The sequence below is a fragment of the Quercus suber genome, unplaced genomic scaffold (genome assembly GCF_002906115.3).
Source record: "Quercus suber isolate HL8 unplaced genomic scaffold, Cork oak 2.0 scaffold_9, whole genome shotgun sequence".
Classification (NCBI taxonomy): domain Eukaryota; kingdom Viridiplantae; phylum Streptophyta; class Magnoliopsida; order Fagales; family Fagaceae; genus Quercus; species Quercus suber.
The window spans coordinates 1,150,290-1,167,145 of NW_027069475.1; the positions used below are offsets into that span (position 1 = coordinate 1,150,290).

Below are 16,856 nucleotides of genomic sequence, written 5' to 3' on the forward strand. Positions count from 1 at the left end.
TGAATGATATTGTTAATTCTGCTTTTAATTTGGGTGAAATCTATGATCAACCTAAGATTGTTAGGAAGATTCTTAGATCTTTAACTGAAGACTTTAGACCCAAAGTGACTGCCATAACTGAAAGCAAGGATGTGGACTCCATCCCTGTTGATGAGCTTGTAGGATCTCTTCAATCCTATGAGTCTGACCTACCTAAAGTGAACAAATCCAAATCAATGGCTCTTAAGTCAGTTGATGATGTTGATGGTGGTGGATTTGATGATGAGCTCTCTGCTACAGAGATTGCCTATCTTGCCAAAAACTTTAAGAACTTTCTTAGGAATACAAATAGAAAGGCAAGAGGTACTTACACTGCTGAACCTAGAAATTTTAGGAAGAATGATCCCACTAAGGTTAACAATTTTGAAAAACCTAGAGAAAATTCTGGTCAATCTTCTAATAACTCTTTGGGTCCTCAGTGTTTTGGCTGTCAAGGGTATGGTCATGTGAAATCTGAATGTCCTACATTCTTAAGGACTAAGGGTAAAGCTATGGCTGTAACCCTTAGTGATAATGAGGTTTCTGATGATGAGTCCGGTGGTGACGAGGATGGAAACTTCATTGCTTTCACGGCTACTGCTATAGTCAATGAAGGCATATCTGCTGAAGAGAACCCTTCTGATGGGGAACTCTCTGAAGATGCAGATCTTCAAGAGGCCTATAACAAACTTTGCAAAATTGCTGCAAAGGATGCTATGAAAGTTGATCTTGGCCTAAAGAAAATTGATTCTCTTGAGCTTGAAAAGAGAAATTTGCTTGTTAAACTGTTTGATGCAAATGAACTTTTGAATAATGTTAAATCTGAGAATATGCTTTTGCTTGATAAAGTTAGAACTTTGGAACATGATTTATCTGTTGCTAGATCTGCTAGTTCTAAACTTGATCACATGCTGAATGTTCAAAAGTATCCTTCTGATAAAACTGGGTTAGGATATGTTGAAAGCATCTTTGATACTGGACCACATTCCACTACTTTTGTTCCTTCTTCTTCTTCTGGACCTTCTGTGAGTGAGGTTGTGAGTGATACTGTCAAACCACCTGTGAGTGAGGTAGTTAAACCTGTAGAAGTTTCACCACCTAAGAAGACTAGGGTAGACTTAAGAGAATCTAAACCTAAGGAGCCTACCAAATCTAAGGACAAGATGCATGGTAAACCTGCGTGGGTTTGTCATTATTGTGGTAAGTCTGGACATATTCGTCCTAACTGTTACAAGCTTCAAGCTGATAAGAGAGCAAATAAACCAAAAGTGCCTGTGCCTCAAGCACAAGATCCTATGGCATTAATTGGTGAATTGGTAAAGGTGTTAAACCTTTATTCCAATCATGGAGTTGGGAATCACTCAAATGTGAATAAGAACTCCAATGCTCATGGTGCATCTAAAAAGTTTTGGATGCAAAAGACTCGAAATACTTGAGTCTTTCTGACATGGTCCTTGTGCTTCATTGCTCTATTCTTTTGTGACCATTGTTTTTTTTTTTTTTTTGTGTTTTCTTTGTTCTAGGACTTGCATTGCATTACATTCATGCATTTCATTCTAGGATTTATTTGTTTTCCTTTAAATAAAAAAAAAAAAAAAAAAAAAAAAAAAAAGGAAAAGAAGGAAGCAAAATTTATGTTGAACATAATGTTCTTGATTTTTGAAAAACAAGGTTGGTCAATTTATTTACACATAACATGTCTTATGTACCTTGTTTAGCTTGGATGAGCTTACTTTATTGCACTTTACTAGTTTGAGCTTTGTAGTGCATGTTGTGTGGGAAAGATGTTTATGGTGTTTATCACTTTGTCTTAATCTTGAAGTCACATGTTATTTGACTGTCGGACTTGATCCTTTTGAGAAAGGCATAAATAACCATCTCACCACTGTTCACTAGCCAATCATGAACACCTTAGTGCATATCATAAGATTCTGTGCTCGAGAAAGTGTAGCACATGCACAAAAAGAACATAAGGTGTAGCCTCAAAATAAATTAAAACTGGTGTGTACTATTAGGCTTGATGCCAATTCACTTAATTCAAACCGGTGTGTACTATTAGGCTGAATGCCATCTCATGCAAATAAGAGGCAAAAATACAAGAAACTTACATGATTGCAAGCTTTTGTTCTAGGAGATGTGGGAGTTATAGGATGTAACTCTTTAGGTGATAGTCTCTTTTGAATTCTATGTGATGAATTTTGTAGACTTTGTGATTGATTGCTATTCACATATCACCTCACATGTATCTCAAGTTTTTGCTAGTATCACACACGACACAAGTTACTCTTTGTTAAACACTGTACATGCTAGTGTGTGTTTTTGGTCTGACCAACCAAGTTTGAAAATATCTTGAGATTTATGCACAACATATTTGTTGCTTGAGAAAATTCAATGGGAGTTTGATTGCAATTTGTTTAAGAATATTGGGTTCAAAATTTTGGGTTTTTGAAAAAGCATTCCATCTCATACTCATGCATTTTGTTTCTTCAATTTAATGCTTTGAGGAGTTATTTTCAAAATTCGGCTTGTGTCTTTCAAAAACTGTGATTTTTCCAAAATTTAGTGAGCCTCTGCCCATTTCGATCGATCCAACCTGTTTTTCGATCAATCGAAAAAGTGCTCTCATTTGTCTTAAAATGACTGTGCTTTTCGATCGATCGAATGTAATTTTCGATCGATCGAATATCGTGGAAAAGCTTTTTAAAAGTTCAGTTCTGACTTTTTCAAAGGTTCTATTCAAAATTTTTTTCAAACTTTTCTCTCTCTCCGCGTTGGCAAGGCTCCACACCTCAGGATTTTTGTCGTTTTCCTCCGTTGTTTTTGCAAAATCTCTCTTTCCTCAAGCCGGTAAGACTCTTTTGCCCTTCCTTTTGATGTTATTTTCATTATTTCATGCATAAATCCATGCATTTAAGGGTAATTTTCGGACTTTATTCTTTTTGGATTTTCTGTTGATTCAAACCTTATTTTATGAAATTGATCATTGGGTTTTTGTGGGGACACATTATATTAATGATCCTTGGTGGTTAATTTGATCAATTTTGTGTTTTGTGAAAAATTGAAAATTCTAGGGTTTGTTCTTGATCCGAATTGGGGCTTTTGTTAAATTGGGTAGAATTTGATGAAATTGGCTTGTTGTGTTGGTGTAATTAAGCATTATAATCTATGTGCTGTGTTTTGTAATGCTCAATTCATCAATTTGTTGCAAAATTTTCAAGTGGTTTTTCAAATTTTTGGGATTTTTGATAGAAATTCCTTGTTCAAGCCAATTTTGTCCAATTACTCTCAATTAAACTTAATTTGTCACTGCATTTAGATCATGCATCACAACATTTTATTGTTCATGCATCATATAGATTTTTGTTCTATATTATTTATTGTGCTAATTTGCAGTCTGCCCTTGGTTTTGTTTTCTCTTGTTTCTTTGTGTTTTTCTCTTTGTGTCTCTGTCCTTTCCTTAGCACTATGCCTAGGAAAACTAGAGCCCGTAGGAGTGTTCCCTCACCTTCTCCTTCACCCCCTCCATCCTTTGATAGTGAGAGGTTTCCGAGTGAGGAAAACCAAGAGACTTTTGAGAAACTGACCGTTAAGAGAAAGATTTGGGCTGAGCGTTCTGTGCTATTAGATGAGCTTGATCCTGCCATTAGGGCAAATTTTGAGCGTCGGGGTTGGTTACCCTTGGTGGATGTTTCTGATCCTCCTCCACCTTCTGCCTTGATTAGAGAGTTCTATTCGAACATCTCTATCCGCGTCTATGATTCCAACACTCTAGTTAAGAGTTGGATACGAGGCGTAGAGTACACCATTACTCCTCGGGTAGTGGCTGATGCTCTAGGGGTACCTTTGGTCCAGCATCCTGTCTATCCTTATGATGAGTCTCCCGAGATTAGCGATGTTTTGTCATACGTCACTGGTACTACTGTCCAGTGGGGTTCTGATCCTCGGATCACTTCTGCTGAGCTCTCTGGGTTGCACTATCTGTTCTTTCGGATAGCTTGTCATTCGATCTGGCCTATTTCCCATGTTCACACCATTCCTCTTGAGAGGTGTGTTTTTCTATACGCTCTTGTTACTGATGCTCCTATTAGTTTTCCCCATCTTTTTCTTCGTTCTTTGAACGAAGTTTATAGGAGTTCATCTACTGCTCATGCTCTTGTTCATCCTATTTTCATTCATAGGATTCTTCTCTTTCTTGGTCTTGATGACTTTCCTTCCTCTGAGCCCGTCCATGTGATAGGACCTTTAGGTGCGTCTTTTCTTAGACAGAGGGCCGCTCATCTTCGAGCTGGTTCTAAACACCCTAGATCTGAGCCCTCTAGTAGTGCACCTCCTCCTTCTTCTTCTGCAGGTATGGCTGGTGAGGATATTCCTATTCCTGTTGGTGATGATGATGCTGCTGCTGATGTTCCTCCACCTCCTTCGGCCGACTTTGATGTTCGTCGTACTTTGGAGACTGTCATGACTGTTCAGCAGGCTCATGGTCAGATTTTGGTGGACTTGCTGGATGAGATGCGTGCTCTCCGAGCTGATCTTGCGCGTCTTCATTCACCCTCACCACCTCCTTTTGATGGCGACTTGTGATTGCTCTTTGGCATTCCGTCACAAAAAGGGGGAGTGGAGTTTTGACTTGGAGTAGAGTTTTTGTTGTTAGGGGGAGATTTTGTATATCATTGTTTTGGGATATTCATGTTTTAATCCTATGTGCTTCACTTTGTATATCATTTTTTTTGGGATATTCATGTTAGGGGGAGTAACATTGATTGATATACATGATATTTTTTATTGATTCTTGTTGCTTTATGATTCACTGCGTATTGATTTATATTTATGACTTGTTCATTTTTATATGTCTTTATTTTGTGTTGTGTGGATCTTACAAGAATGTTATACCTGTTGTTTTACTCTTTACTGTCACACATGCGTTTATGCGTTTGTTGAGTATTTCAGGATTATACAGGTTGATTCAACTAAGCTGCTGTCTACACTTGCAACTATGGATAGTAGTTAGGCTGAATTGAATTTTATGAGCATTATCTTTGTAAAGGGCTTTTTATTTGTAAAACTTTGAGCTGTTAATTAGGGTTTTGTCACGGATTGCCAAAGGGGGAGTTTGTTAGGTTCTAAGGTCTTAGGATTTTATGTATTTAGAACTCTAATTTGTAATGTTGGCAAACCATGATCAAAACATTGTATTTAGTCTTATTTAGACTTGCTCAAAGTTGGTTTAATATTGTAAAGTTGGAATCGAGTGGCTGCAGAAGTACTTGGGACTCTCGGCCTGGCTCGATCGATCGAAGAATAGACTCGATCGATCGAAAATCGCACAGGTTGAATTTTCTGCAGAATTTCCAACTCAGCCCTACTTCATTAAACGTTTAGGGTTTTATGTTTTTACCCTAGGTATATAAACAAAACCCTAGCCACGTTTTTGAAGGTTGTCCATATTGTATTGTTGCTCATACATTGCTGTTTTGTGTGAATCTCGTGTGAGATCTTTGAGGAGCTTTCCTTTACACAAAACTTAGGGTTTTTATGGTGGAGATGATTTCAACATCTTGAAGATCATTACTGTTGCAACCATTGGAACTTAAAAGAAAAGCAAGCGGGGAGCTTGTAGCTGATTGAGGAATTCAAGAAAGAAGTAGTCCGTGGATTCGGAGCCTGCGCGTGGTCGTGTCAGGAAGTTCTACTGGTGGGTAGCATTAGGAAGTCGAGCGGGGAGCTTGTAGTCCTTTTGTACGAACTTCAATTCTTTCATAGTGAATTCAGGTTAGCCTTGAGGATCGGTGGGTCAAATCCTCCCCAGGTTTTTACCGTGTGGTTTCCTGGGTGATCATATCTTGTGTTCTTTATTTTCCGATGCATTATATCTTGATATGATTGTTTGGATTGTTTTAACCTAGAATTGTTTAATTTGACTAAGTAACAACTTGGCTAATTAATCTAGGCTACGCAATCTGTGTGTTTTAAGGGGTCTAAAACCGTTCAAAGCCTACTCGAATCCTCAAGGTCCTCTCTCTTCTCTAATGCAATGTTTTGTGTGAATTCTCTGTTTTATTTATTTATTTATTTCTTTCATTTTAAATTTATTTATATGTTTCAATTTCTCTTTGGATTTTTTCCTGGATTTTGACTTTTTGTGTTTCACTTTTTGTTTTTGTAGTATCTGAATTTCTCCTCTTATACAAACTAATGATGGTGAAAAAATCACCAGTGAGCTACATAGTCCTCGTATGCTCGCAACAACACCTGCATAATAACAAGAAAGGACCTAACAGAGAGCACCAGTGTGGTGCCGGCCAAATATCCTCTGAAGGTCAAGTTAGAATCTTTTCGCAACTCTAGAGTGCTAGAGCTGGGATGAATTATGCGTACCTTTTTCTTGAGGGTCTTTGGGTTTTTATAGTCACGTAGAGCTAGACTCCTTTGCTTGCGTAACAAGTCTTTTCCTTATGGAGAAGATCCTCATTAATGCACGTATATTCCAGAACTCTCCTTGTGTTAGAATTCTATTCATGTTGGGACTCTATGAACTAGAGCTAATCATGCATGACAAGTATTTTCCATTTAGGGTTTCTTGGAAACCACATAAAGACAAGTTGGACGACAAGTGGCCATTTTATCCGTCCACTTTGTGTTCGTTCATATATGATCCATTTACGACAAGCCCACTTTTCTAACACCATCAGGTACATCTAAGCCGATCCTTCATCTCCAATTTTTTCCTCTTCGGTTGCCTCTTTCACCCCATGGGTCCATGATTTCTGAGTGGAAGAGACTATGGGGTGACAGTTCAATTTGGATCCTGTGAAACACGCTTGTCTTTGATAGGCTGGCCTGAAATCATTTATGACACAGGACACGTGGCATTCAATGAATGGCCATTCTCTTAGATCAAAGCGTCCCTTCGTCTTCCGTGTCGTCCCTCTATTTAAGCCAAACTCTCTTCCTCTCATTTCTTTACTTTCTGCTGAAATTTACGATTAGAGCACCTCCATCATCTTTGTCAGACAAACGAAGCCGTCCAGTCACTGCATCCGTCGTCAACACTCCTTCACCGTTCATCTTACAATTTGGGTGAGTATTCTCCTCCTTGCACTTAGAAGAAAAATTTCCCCTTTTTTTTTATTAGTTTATCTTAGATTTTGTATTACCGTCGTCAACTATAAACCCGTCAATCTTAGGTTTCACCGTCACATGTAGGTTATGTCTAGTGCGTTAAGTAACCAATCATTTGTTCGTGACAAGGTGGGCTACGAGGAAGTGTACCCGTCAGGTCACAATGATCATGATAGTCCAAGTGAAGAGAGAAGTCTGTCTGCCTCTTCTCCATCCTCAAGAGATGAGGGTTTAGGGATGGATGGCCCAAAAGATTCTAGTGATGGTCTAGACTACGCAGAGCCCCCAATTCAGTTCGTCATGGGTCCTTATGGACTTAGGGAGTTCATCATGCTACCCTTGTGGACAGTGAATGACTTTAATTCCACAATCAAGGAGCCACATTTTAAGAAACTTAGGGCCAAATACCAAATACCAGATAACATCTCCATCCATCTACCATATGACTCGGAGAAGTGTTACTATGAAGGAGTAGAGGGCGTCGGGGTGTATAAGCAAATGCTAAAGGCTGGGCTTAAGTTTCCCTTAAGTTTCCTTCATTGTGAGCTACTCAAACACCAAGGTCTAACCGTCAACCAGGTATCCCTAAATGCCTAGAGGGTCTTCCTAGGAGTGGAGGCCCTGTACGGGGCTATGACTGACAGTGCTAGGAGGCTGACGGTGTAAGAATTCCTCCATTACTACCGTCTAGATGAAATAAACCAATCAAAGGGCATGTATAGTTTTGTGCCTAAGAGCCCGTTGTTGAGCCTTGTATACGAGACCTCGGACTTAAATAGGAACTGGAAGAACCGGTACTTCTTCCTGGAGGGGGATGAATGGATGTGCCATCCAGGGGACACAGAGCACATGCTTGTCAACACTACCTGGGGCATATTGCCTCCATCTAGTATGCACCCATCCTAGTGCACAAGTCTTGTGAATAACCGTTTTGTTTCTTTAATTCTTCAAATTACTTTAACCGTCCTCTTTTTGTAGTTCGGGAGCATCCACAAGTTACACTCAAGCAGTGGAGCTTCTTGGAAATTTTTTTTGCCAAAACAAAACTAGAGGAGAGGACTTAGGCCAAATTGTTCACACTAGATACCATTTATTGGTATTGTGACGGACCGGAGCCTACCCCTGAAGCCCGTCGTTACGACACCCAAGTACGCCAACGTAAGTCCTTCACTAATACTTGTGAATTTTGTATTCCTTTACTTGGAAGCTAAGTACGCCCGTCCACTTTTGCAGAAATGGATGCTGCTAAGAGGAGGGCCATGATTAAGGCACAGGCGGCCAAGAAGAAGGAAGAGGGAGGTCAAGTCCCCAAGGGGACGGATCCAAATAACCCGTCTACCAAAAGGAAAGTGCCACCGAAGCAGGACCGTGCACAAAAAAGGCCAAAGATCGTATTAGAGCCCGTCGTGGGGCTGGAGGCTAAGAGTGTGAAGACGGTTACCCCTGCAAAACATAGAGCAGGAAAAGGCTTCATGAAGGGTCCGTCCATCACACAGGAGAAGCCACCTGTCCTCCTATGAGAGGACTCCAAATATGCCTTGGAGGGGCTTTCGTCCATCATAACACCTAAAGATTATGAGGACTTAGGCAACCACTTGATGGAGGCGATGGGGGAGACGGGGCTCTTCAGCATAGCTCAGGTAATACGTTCGTCCATTTTCTATCCCTCATTTTCTTGTAATTATCTAGCCACTAACCATCATATGTTTTCAGGCAATGGTGATGATAAAGGGGCTGATGGGATAGTGCCTGAACCAGGAGACGACATTGGACCATGTACAGGTGAAGGCCAAGGAGATGGAGGACGAGCTGAATGCACTTAAGGCTTAGAAGGTTGTTATGGAGAATAAGTTTGATTGCTCAGAGAAGGCTATTTTCTATCCCTCATTTTCTTGTAATTATCTAGCCACTAACCCTCATATGTTTTTAGGCGATGGTGATGATAAAGGGGCTGATGGGATGCTGCCTAAACCAGGAGACGACACTAGACCATGTACAGGTAAAGGCCAAGGAGATGGAGGACGAGCTGAATGCACTTAAGGCTTAGAAGGTTGTTATGGAGAATAAGTTTGATTGCTTAGAGAAGGCTAGCAAGGAACAGGAGTAGCTCGTAGGGACGTTGACAAAAGTATTGGAGGATAAAGAGAAAGAGATTGTGGACACCAAGGACCAACTCCGTTTGGCAAAGGAGGAAGTGATACGTGAGTATCGCGATTCTAACGCCCTCTTGAAGAAGCTCAGGGTCTTCTATGCAGACGGTTTTGATGACACTGTCCGTCAAGCCAAGGAGGCTTATCTTGACCTTGACTTCTTGCAATTTAGCATTGATACTCCAGACCAAACTACTACTCAACTCGTCACCTCTGAGGGTATAGAGGATCTATTTGCTGATGATGCAGTTTTTGGCGACGGGGAGTCAGCTCCTATTTAAAGCCAAGCCCAGCCTGTCGAGGCTAACACCCCCCCCCCCTAAGGAGTAGTTTTTTATGAAAAAATTGTAAAGTTTTGGGAGAACTTATTTTTAATTACTTTATCCATCATATGTATACATTTCCCTTCAAGGGCTTCATATTTTTACCCGTCCATTATTTTGCTTAATTGCTTGCAATGGGTCCATCCTGTTTGACCCGTCTATGTTGTGGATGTTATTTGAGCCTTAATAGTCCTTTTGTGGATGGCTCTGTTTTGATGGTCCCGTCTGCCATATGCTCTTGAGGCCATTCGTTTCATGGACATTTAGTTTAAAACCTGTCTACCTAAATTCACCCGTCCATTTTGTGGACTAGTAATAACTTATTAGGACTGTCCACTCTATTTTGTAGAAAATTTCTGTTAATGATAGACCCGTCCTCATGATGGGATAAACCGTCCACTTAATGGACCATGATCATTGTCCTCTTGGACTTTTAATCATAACTGTCCATCATCCTGGTACGAACCATCAACTTTATGGACTTTAACCTATATTCGTCCGCTCTATTGGTCTTAACAAAATATCCACCCTCATGGGATGAACCGTCCACTTTGAGGGCGTTTGGATTCAACGTTTTCCTACGTTTATTATCTACGTTTATGTTTAGGAGGGGCCCACGCACACGCGCACGCTGGAAATGCAAGGCTGCTGAAACGCAAGTTTTCTCCTTTACATGCACTGTTTCATTTAAGGGTAGTTTCACTATTCATGGACAGCTTCCTTTAATCTAAATGCACCGTTTCATTTATCTCTACACACCATTTCATGTGAATTAAACTGCTCTTGCGCATACTGTTCATAGCTCCAGCTGTGTGCTAAACGGTGCGCTCAACTCCTGCTGAAAGGCTTGCACTTGCTGTTCACCGCAGAAGCAGCTTGGAGAGTCAGACCATCAAAACGGGGCGCTGCGTTCAATCCAAATGGCTATTTTCATTCTCTTCCCATTTCAGATTTTTCTCTCAACTATCGGTGGCAGAATGCTTTCAATCCCCTTCAATGCTGTGTCCGAATCCTCTTCAATTTCTTTCACCTACCCACCAACCACAAAGCTACCAAAACATATTAGGCCAGTTGATGAACGCCAACCCAGTACACAGAACCAAAAAAAAAGATCCCCTCTGTTCAACAAACGCTCCAGCTCACCTTCTCTCTGCTAAGGTCATCGTTGCCACCACAGTGGCTCTCTGCATTTACGGGTAAGTTGTTTTCCATGAAGCTTCATCAATCTATGGTTTTTTGTGTTTTACCGTTTGTGTGTGATTTTTGTATTCAACGTCTGAGTGTGGTTCTCTCTATTGTGTTTTCCATGACACTAGTATATGGGTTTATTGATCCTTCGTGTAATACCATTGTTTCTCTTACTACCTCTGTTGAATTTGGATATTTGTGAGTTTACTTAATATTTTTCATGTGGCATGCCTAACTGATTGTAAAATGCACCCGAACTGTTTGTTTAAATGCCTTCACTTTATAGAAGGAAGTTGTAGCAAAAATGGTTAAGCAAAAGAAATCGATTGACGGTGGTAGTAACAATGAGAGAGCTGACTGGAAAGACCCTAAGGAACTAGAAGCCTTTTGTCGGTTCTGTGCTATTCAAGTCATGGATGGCCAGAGGGTAAAAATTGGATTTTTGTCCAAAATTGGGGTTGCTGAAGTGATTCGGCAGTTGGGTGAGATGGACAAAGTAGTGACTTGGCTGCAGGTAAAAAACAAATGGGATCATCTAAGAAAAAGGTGGAACAATTATAATAAGTGTTTGGAGAAGGAGACTGGGTTGGGTTATGATCCTATAACTGGGATGTTTGACGCACCTGAGGAGTGGTGGAACCGAAAGATTGCGGTTAATTTTGATCAATACATAATTGTCAACAACTTTACTGTCTAACACTATATTCTTATGTTCTAACTACTGGTTGTCCACATGTAGGCATGTCCCGATGCAAAAACCTTTAAAATGAATGGTTTGCCGAATTGGGAGCTCCTGAACATCATGTTTGGAGGCACGGTTGCAACGGGAAACAAAGCATTCTGCACGAGTGGTCCAATACCAACGGAAACCACCGAAGGGTCTCGGGACTCCGCTGATGACCCAGAATTTGTTGACCCCCAATGTGAACCCGTTGTGAATGTTGACGAAATGGAGGTTGAAGGTCCATCATCGTCGAGGGCAGGACCGGCAGTGAATAAGGGGAAAGGCTTGGCAACCAATGTCCACATTTTCAAGTCAATTTCCAAGAAACCAAAAAAAAAGCGTTCAGCTGCGCAAGAGATGTCCGACTCTTTGAAGAGCGTCTCAAATGTTATTGTTGAAAAATCTAGTCTAAGTGCCCGTACACCATCTGCTCCCACAGCAACTGCTCAAGTTAAAGCAATTCTGGACATGGTGTTGAGTCTTCCCGGGATGTACTCAGGTCATTACCTTCATATGTTCAGTGCCACCTACTTCATGGAAAAAGAGCGGGCTAGGCACACGTTTGAAGCACTTCTCGATGACAAGGATGTCCAGCTGAAGTGGCTAGAAAAAGAGTACCATAAGCACCCTGAATATCAATGATGTAGTGAAGGAATAATAGATTGTCTCGATAGGGTTGTGTAGCCTTGGTGTAGTAATCAAACTGTCAGTGTTGTACCTATTGCACTATTGTTTTTCTTTTTCTTTTTTTATTGGTAGAAACTAATGTTGTTATGGGTGTGTATGTAAGACAATGCTCATCACTCCTATGTAATTGAGCTATATTTATATATGTTTGTCCAATGCTTCTTTTATCTGACTTTTTTGTATTTTTTATGGTTATGCACTGTTATGATGGTTGTTTATTTGACTTATATATATATATATATATATATATTTTTTTTTTTTTTGTTTCTGGGTTTTTCTTTGTTAACCAAGCTGGATTATTATCTTTTTATGTAATTTTTATTATTTAAAGAAAAAAGTTTTAGTTCTGTAATGCTGGGATTGAGTATGGTGAATCATCATGTGGGGTTTCATCTTCATCGTCAAAGATATTGATCAAAGGGGGAATTGTTGTCAATGCTCATAGAGAGGAGGTTGATGATGTTTATGTGAAGGATGGGATCATTGTTGCTGTGAAGCCTAATATCAAGGTACTATCTTCCTATATTTTTTAAATTGTTGTAGTTATGTAACTAGTCTTCTTAACTAGTTAAATTGCTCTGCCCTGGAATATCAAGGTAATATCAAGGTACTTTTTTAAATTGCTCTGCCCTGGAATGGAAGGGGCAAGTTGCATCAGTAACTAGTCTTCTAACCTTGAAAGGCATATTTTAATTTCCAGTTTAAGTTGCAATGATCATGGCTGAGAGGGATAGATGAACCATTCCAACTAACCAAGTTGAATATGTTAATACAGATCATATACTTGCCATATTTACTGTTTCCAAAAAAAAATATATATATACATGCCATAATACTTCTCCAGCCCATGTTGCATTGGTTGCTACCTTACAAAGTTATAAACTTACAATTGAACAATGACAGTCACTGCTAGCTAGTAATGAATTTGGTATGTGTTGTAGGTGCCAAAACTGTTTAGCTCCCATGGTTTGGTTAAAAAAGAGTTTCAGTTTTTCTCAATCCCAATCTGCCCTGATATTTTGGCAGACAAAGGTTATCCCAATCTGCCTTGATATTTGCTACATGTTTGCTATAGCTGAAGTTGTTGGTGGGAATTATGGAGAACAGATAAGGATCCTCAAATGGCTTACAATGAGATGATGAGGATTGTTCTTATTATGCTAAGGCAGTTAAGGTAGCCCTGTGGCAAGGAAGGGAATAAAGAAGCTAAAAGGAAAAAAAAGTGTTTTGCTGCACTGATCTGTAAAAGTGATCTGTAAAAGTGTTTTCATAGTTAAAAAACTGATCTGTAAAAGTGTTTTCATAGTTAAATTTTCATAGTTAAAGGAAGGAAGCTAAACTGATCTTGTCATAGTTAAATTTTCACAATGAAATTCTCTATGTAGCTCAACGAAAAAAAATGTTTTGCTGCACTAATTACTTTTACAGATTGACAAGTATAGATTAGGCATAAGTTGATAAGTTTATCCTTGTGGCCTATGCTAAAGCTATTAAAAGTATTATAACAAATTAGACTGCTAATTAGGCGATCATAATGATTGCTCATTATTATTAGAGTAAGAGACTAATTTTGTTTTTGGTGTTGCTGGAATTTGAACCCAACCACCCAAGTCACTTGTTTGACGACCAGAGATTTTTTTAGTTTTTCTTTGAGATGATAGACTTTACTAGTTAGCTAATTCAAACATGCAAGAATCTTTGAATTTTGATAATACTCTTTTTGATGGCAGCCAGCTTCTTCACAGCATAGCGAACTGAAGACACTGCAGATAACGTTCAAAAAAGTCTTTATTATGAAGCAACTATAACAAAAAAAAAAAAAAAACAAGCTGATAAGGAGACCCCTGACCTGACCCTCAACTCCAGCTCCTCTTCGACACCAGAGCAGAACAAAAGGCTTGAAAATGCACTAGCATTGTATGATAAGGAGACCCCTGACCGGTGGCAGAATGTAGCCAAGGCTGTGGGTGGGAATAAAACAGCTGAAGCAGTGCCTTCCAAGATGAAGAAGAGAGGTAAAGACTTCATGAAGTCCATTTTCTTGGATTGCAGGAATTGGCAGGTGATTTAGTGACCCTTTAAGCTTTGTTTGTGGGGTCTTTTCAACCAAGCTTCAGCTTTTAAAAACCCGAAGCTGCCTGCATCTTTTTTTTTTTTTTTTCAAAACTTGAAGCTGCCTGCCTGCTCAAACCACCCTTGCTTGTCATTGTTTTAAAACCTGCAGCCCTTGATTGGGTGATTAAGCCTTTTGTTATGATCTGTAAATAGTGTAGCTTATGTTAACCATAGGCAAATCCAAACAAAGGCCCCTACATACTTCTTTTATAATTAATTGTAAACTTTACCTACACTGTGGATTGAACGGTTGAACTTCGACCCATTGTTATACATGATAAAGGTTTGCTTATATATATAAAGTTGGATTACAATAATGTCAAAAGAGTCTTCATGTTAACATTTCTTGGTCTTCTATGTGCCTTGGTTCTTTCTGTCAGGTTGGTTGCATTGTTTTGGATTCTACAAATCCTGATTTTGAAAATGTGGTTCCTAAGCCACGCAAGCCCTTTAATTGGCTGGTTGTGTAATCACTTTTGTTGGTGCTGTAGATTCAATTGGTTGAGCTGAATATTTTTTTATGTTGAATTTGTATATATGGATATGGAAGCTCAGTTCCACTACTAGTAGTTTTAGAGAGAGGCATGTGGGTTCTTTCTTTTATGGGACTCCCTGTAAAGTTCTCCTAGACAGTGGAATGCATGGTCCACCATAATTTAAATTTGCTAATACATAGGAAATTGGAATGCCCACCAAAATTTAAATCTCCAATACCCAACATATTTGTGAGTAATTCTACATTATTGTTTCAATTAGCCAAGGAAAGAAGGGAAAGCAATAATATTCGCTTAACTGTCAAAGAAACCAAATAGAGAAGAGAAGCAGGGCTGGCCCAACAAAGTTTGGGGCCAAAGGCAAAAATTTTATATGGGGCCCTTTTATATGTATACATTAATTAAATAAAATTATATAATACTAATTAAATTAAGACTAATTTGATGTAAATACAGAATTGTTATTGCTTATACTATTTTCTGATTTTTATTTTTTCTTGGTTGTGTGCATTAGATATCATCCGCATTTCAAGGCTTTGAATTTTAAGCTCGATATCTTTTAGATCATTGTTCAATAGCTATAAAGCAGTCTCAAGGAATACATAAGGATGGATTCGTTAAACGACTCATCTGATTCCCAACACCAGTGAGTTTCTGTACTTTCCCCTCTACATGTGAATCTACAATTTTGTGAAATATTGGATGAAATCATGAAAGCATATGCTTAGGATTATTTATTTATTGGTACGACCATAGTTTGAGCCTAGTACCAGTTTGAGTTCCAGTTTAACAACTTGTTTTTAGACTACATATTATAGTATCACATGAATAAATGTACATGCAATTAAAGTTGGTAACATATGCAGGGACGCAAACTTCGACCTGAGCGATGACCTTGTACTCGCAGCGTATCTAGCCGGGTGTGCATGTCTAGCTTACGTGGATACCTATATGACCAAAGTACCATTGCATACAAATACACAAACAGGCTTAGAATGGGTACAATATATTTTAACTGGACATGAGAAGAAATGTCGAAGAAATTTTAGAATGTCAAGCTATGTGTTTAGAAAATTGTGTAATACACTGCGCCAGTATGGATATTATGGTACTAGAAGTGTTTGCATGGAAGAGTCTCTGGCAATGACATTGATGGTACTTGGTCATGCTCATGGCAACAAAATGGTGTAGGAAATATTTCAGCACTCGGGTGAGACAGTGCATCGACACATGGCCAATGTAGTTACATTGTTAGCCACCGTTATGGCACCTGACATTATCCAACCTGCTGATCGTACATTTCGGGACGTGCCAGAACATATTCAACATTCAGATCGATATTGGCCACATTTTGAGGTACTTTGTGAATTTGACATGATGACTTGAGTTAAGTTAAATTATCTTTATGGTCATACCACGTATTTTATTTCACATGGTATTTTTGTGGCAATGGTTAGGGTTGCATTGGTGCGATTGATGGGGTCCACGTAGGGGTGGTCGTTGGTGAGGATGAGCATCTCCCATACTATGGCAGGAAGGGAACCACCACAACAAATTGCATCTGCGCATGTGACTTTGACATGAAGTTCACATTTGCATGTGTTGGATGGGAAGGGTCAGCGCATGACATGAGGATTTTTTTTAGCTGCCTCAATAATGAGAGTTACAACTTCCCAACAGCTCCACCTGGTTTGTAAATATGCAGTTTAATTACAATATTAAAGTATGTATTAATGTAGTGAAAATGCTAATGTAATAAACGTGTTCACGTGCAGGAAAGTATTATCTGGTTGATTCAGGATACCCTATGAGGAGAGGGTTCCTGGCACCATATAAGGGGGAGAGGTACCACATTGGGGAATTTCGGCCTTCTGAAGTGCTGCATCATCCAGAAGAGAGGTTTAATTATCTCCATTCATCACTCCATTCGATCATAGAACGAACGTTTGGAGTTTGGAAAAGTAAGTGGAAAATTTTGAGACATATGCCAGGCTTTAAGATACACACGCAAAACTTGATCATTGTTGCGACAATGGTT

The 16,856-nt window shown here is 39.4% G+C and overlaps 2 protein-coding genes across 2 annotated transcripts in view; both read left to right on the forward strand.

Moving 5' to 3' along the window:
• LOC112030150 (disease resistance protein Roq1) overlaps positions 1–16,856 on the forward strand; it is an 83,768-nt gene that overhangs the window by 21,837 nt on the left and 45,075 nt on the right. The gene's annotated exons all lie outside the window — the stretch shown is intronic.
• On the forward strand, positions 11,103–12,164 carry LOC112030152 (uncharacterized protein At2g29880). Its single transcript, XM_024062837.1, has 2 exons — positions 11,103–11,450; positions 11,538–12,164. The coding sequence occupies exons 1-2, from the start codon at positions 11,103–11,105 to the stop codon at positions 12,162–12,164; spliced, it is 975 nt and encodes a 324-aa protein (XP_023918605.1).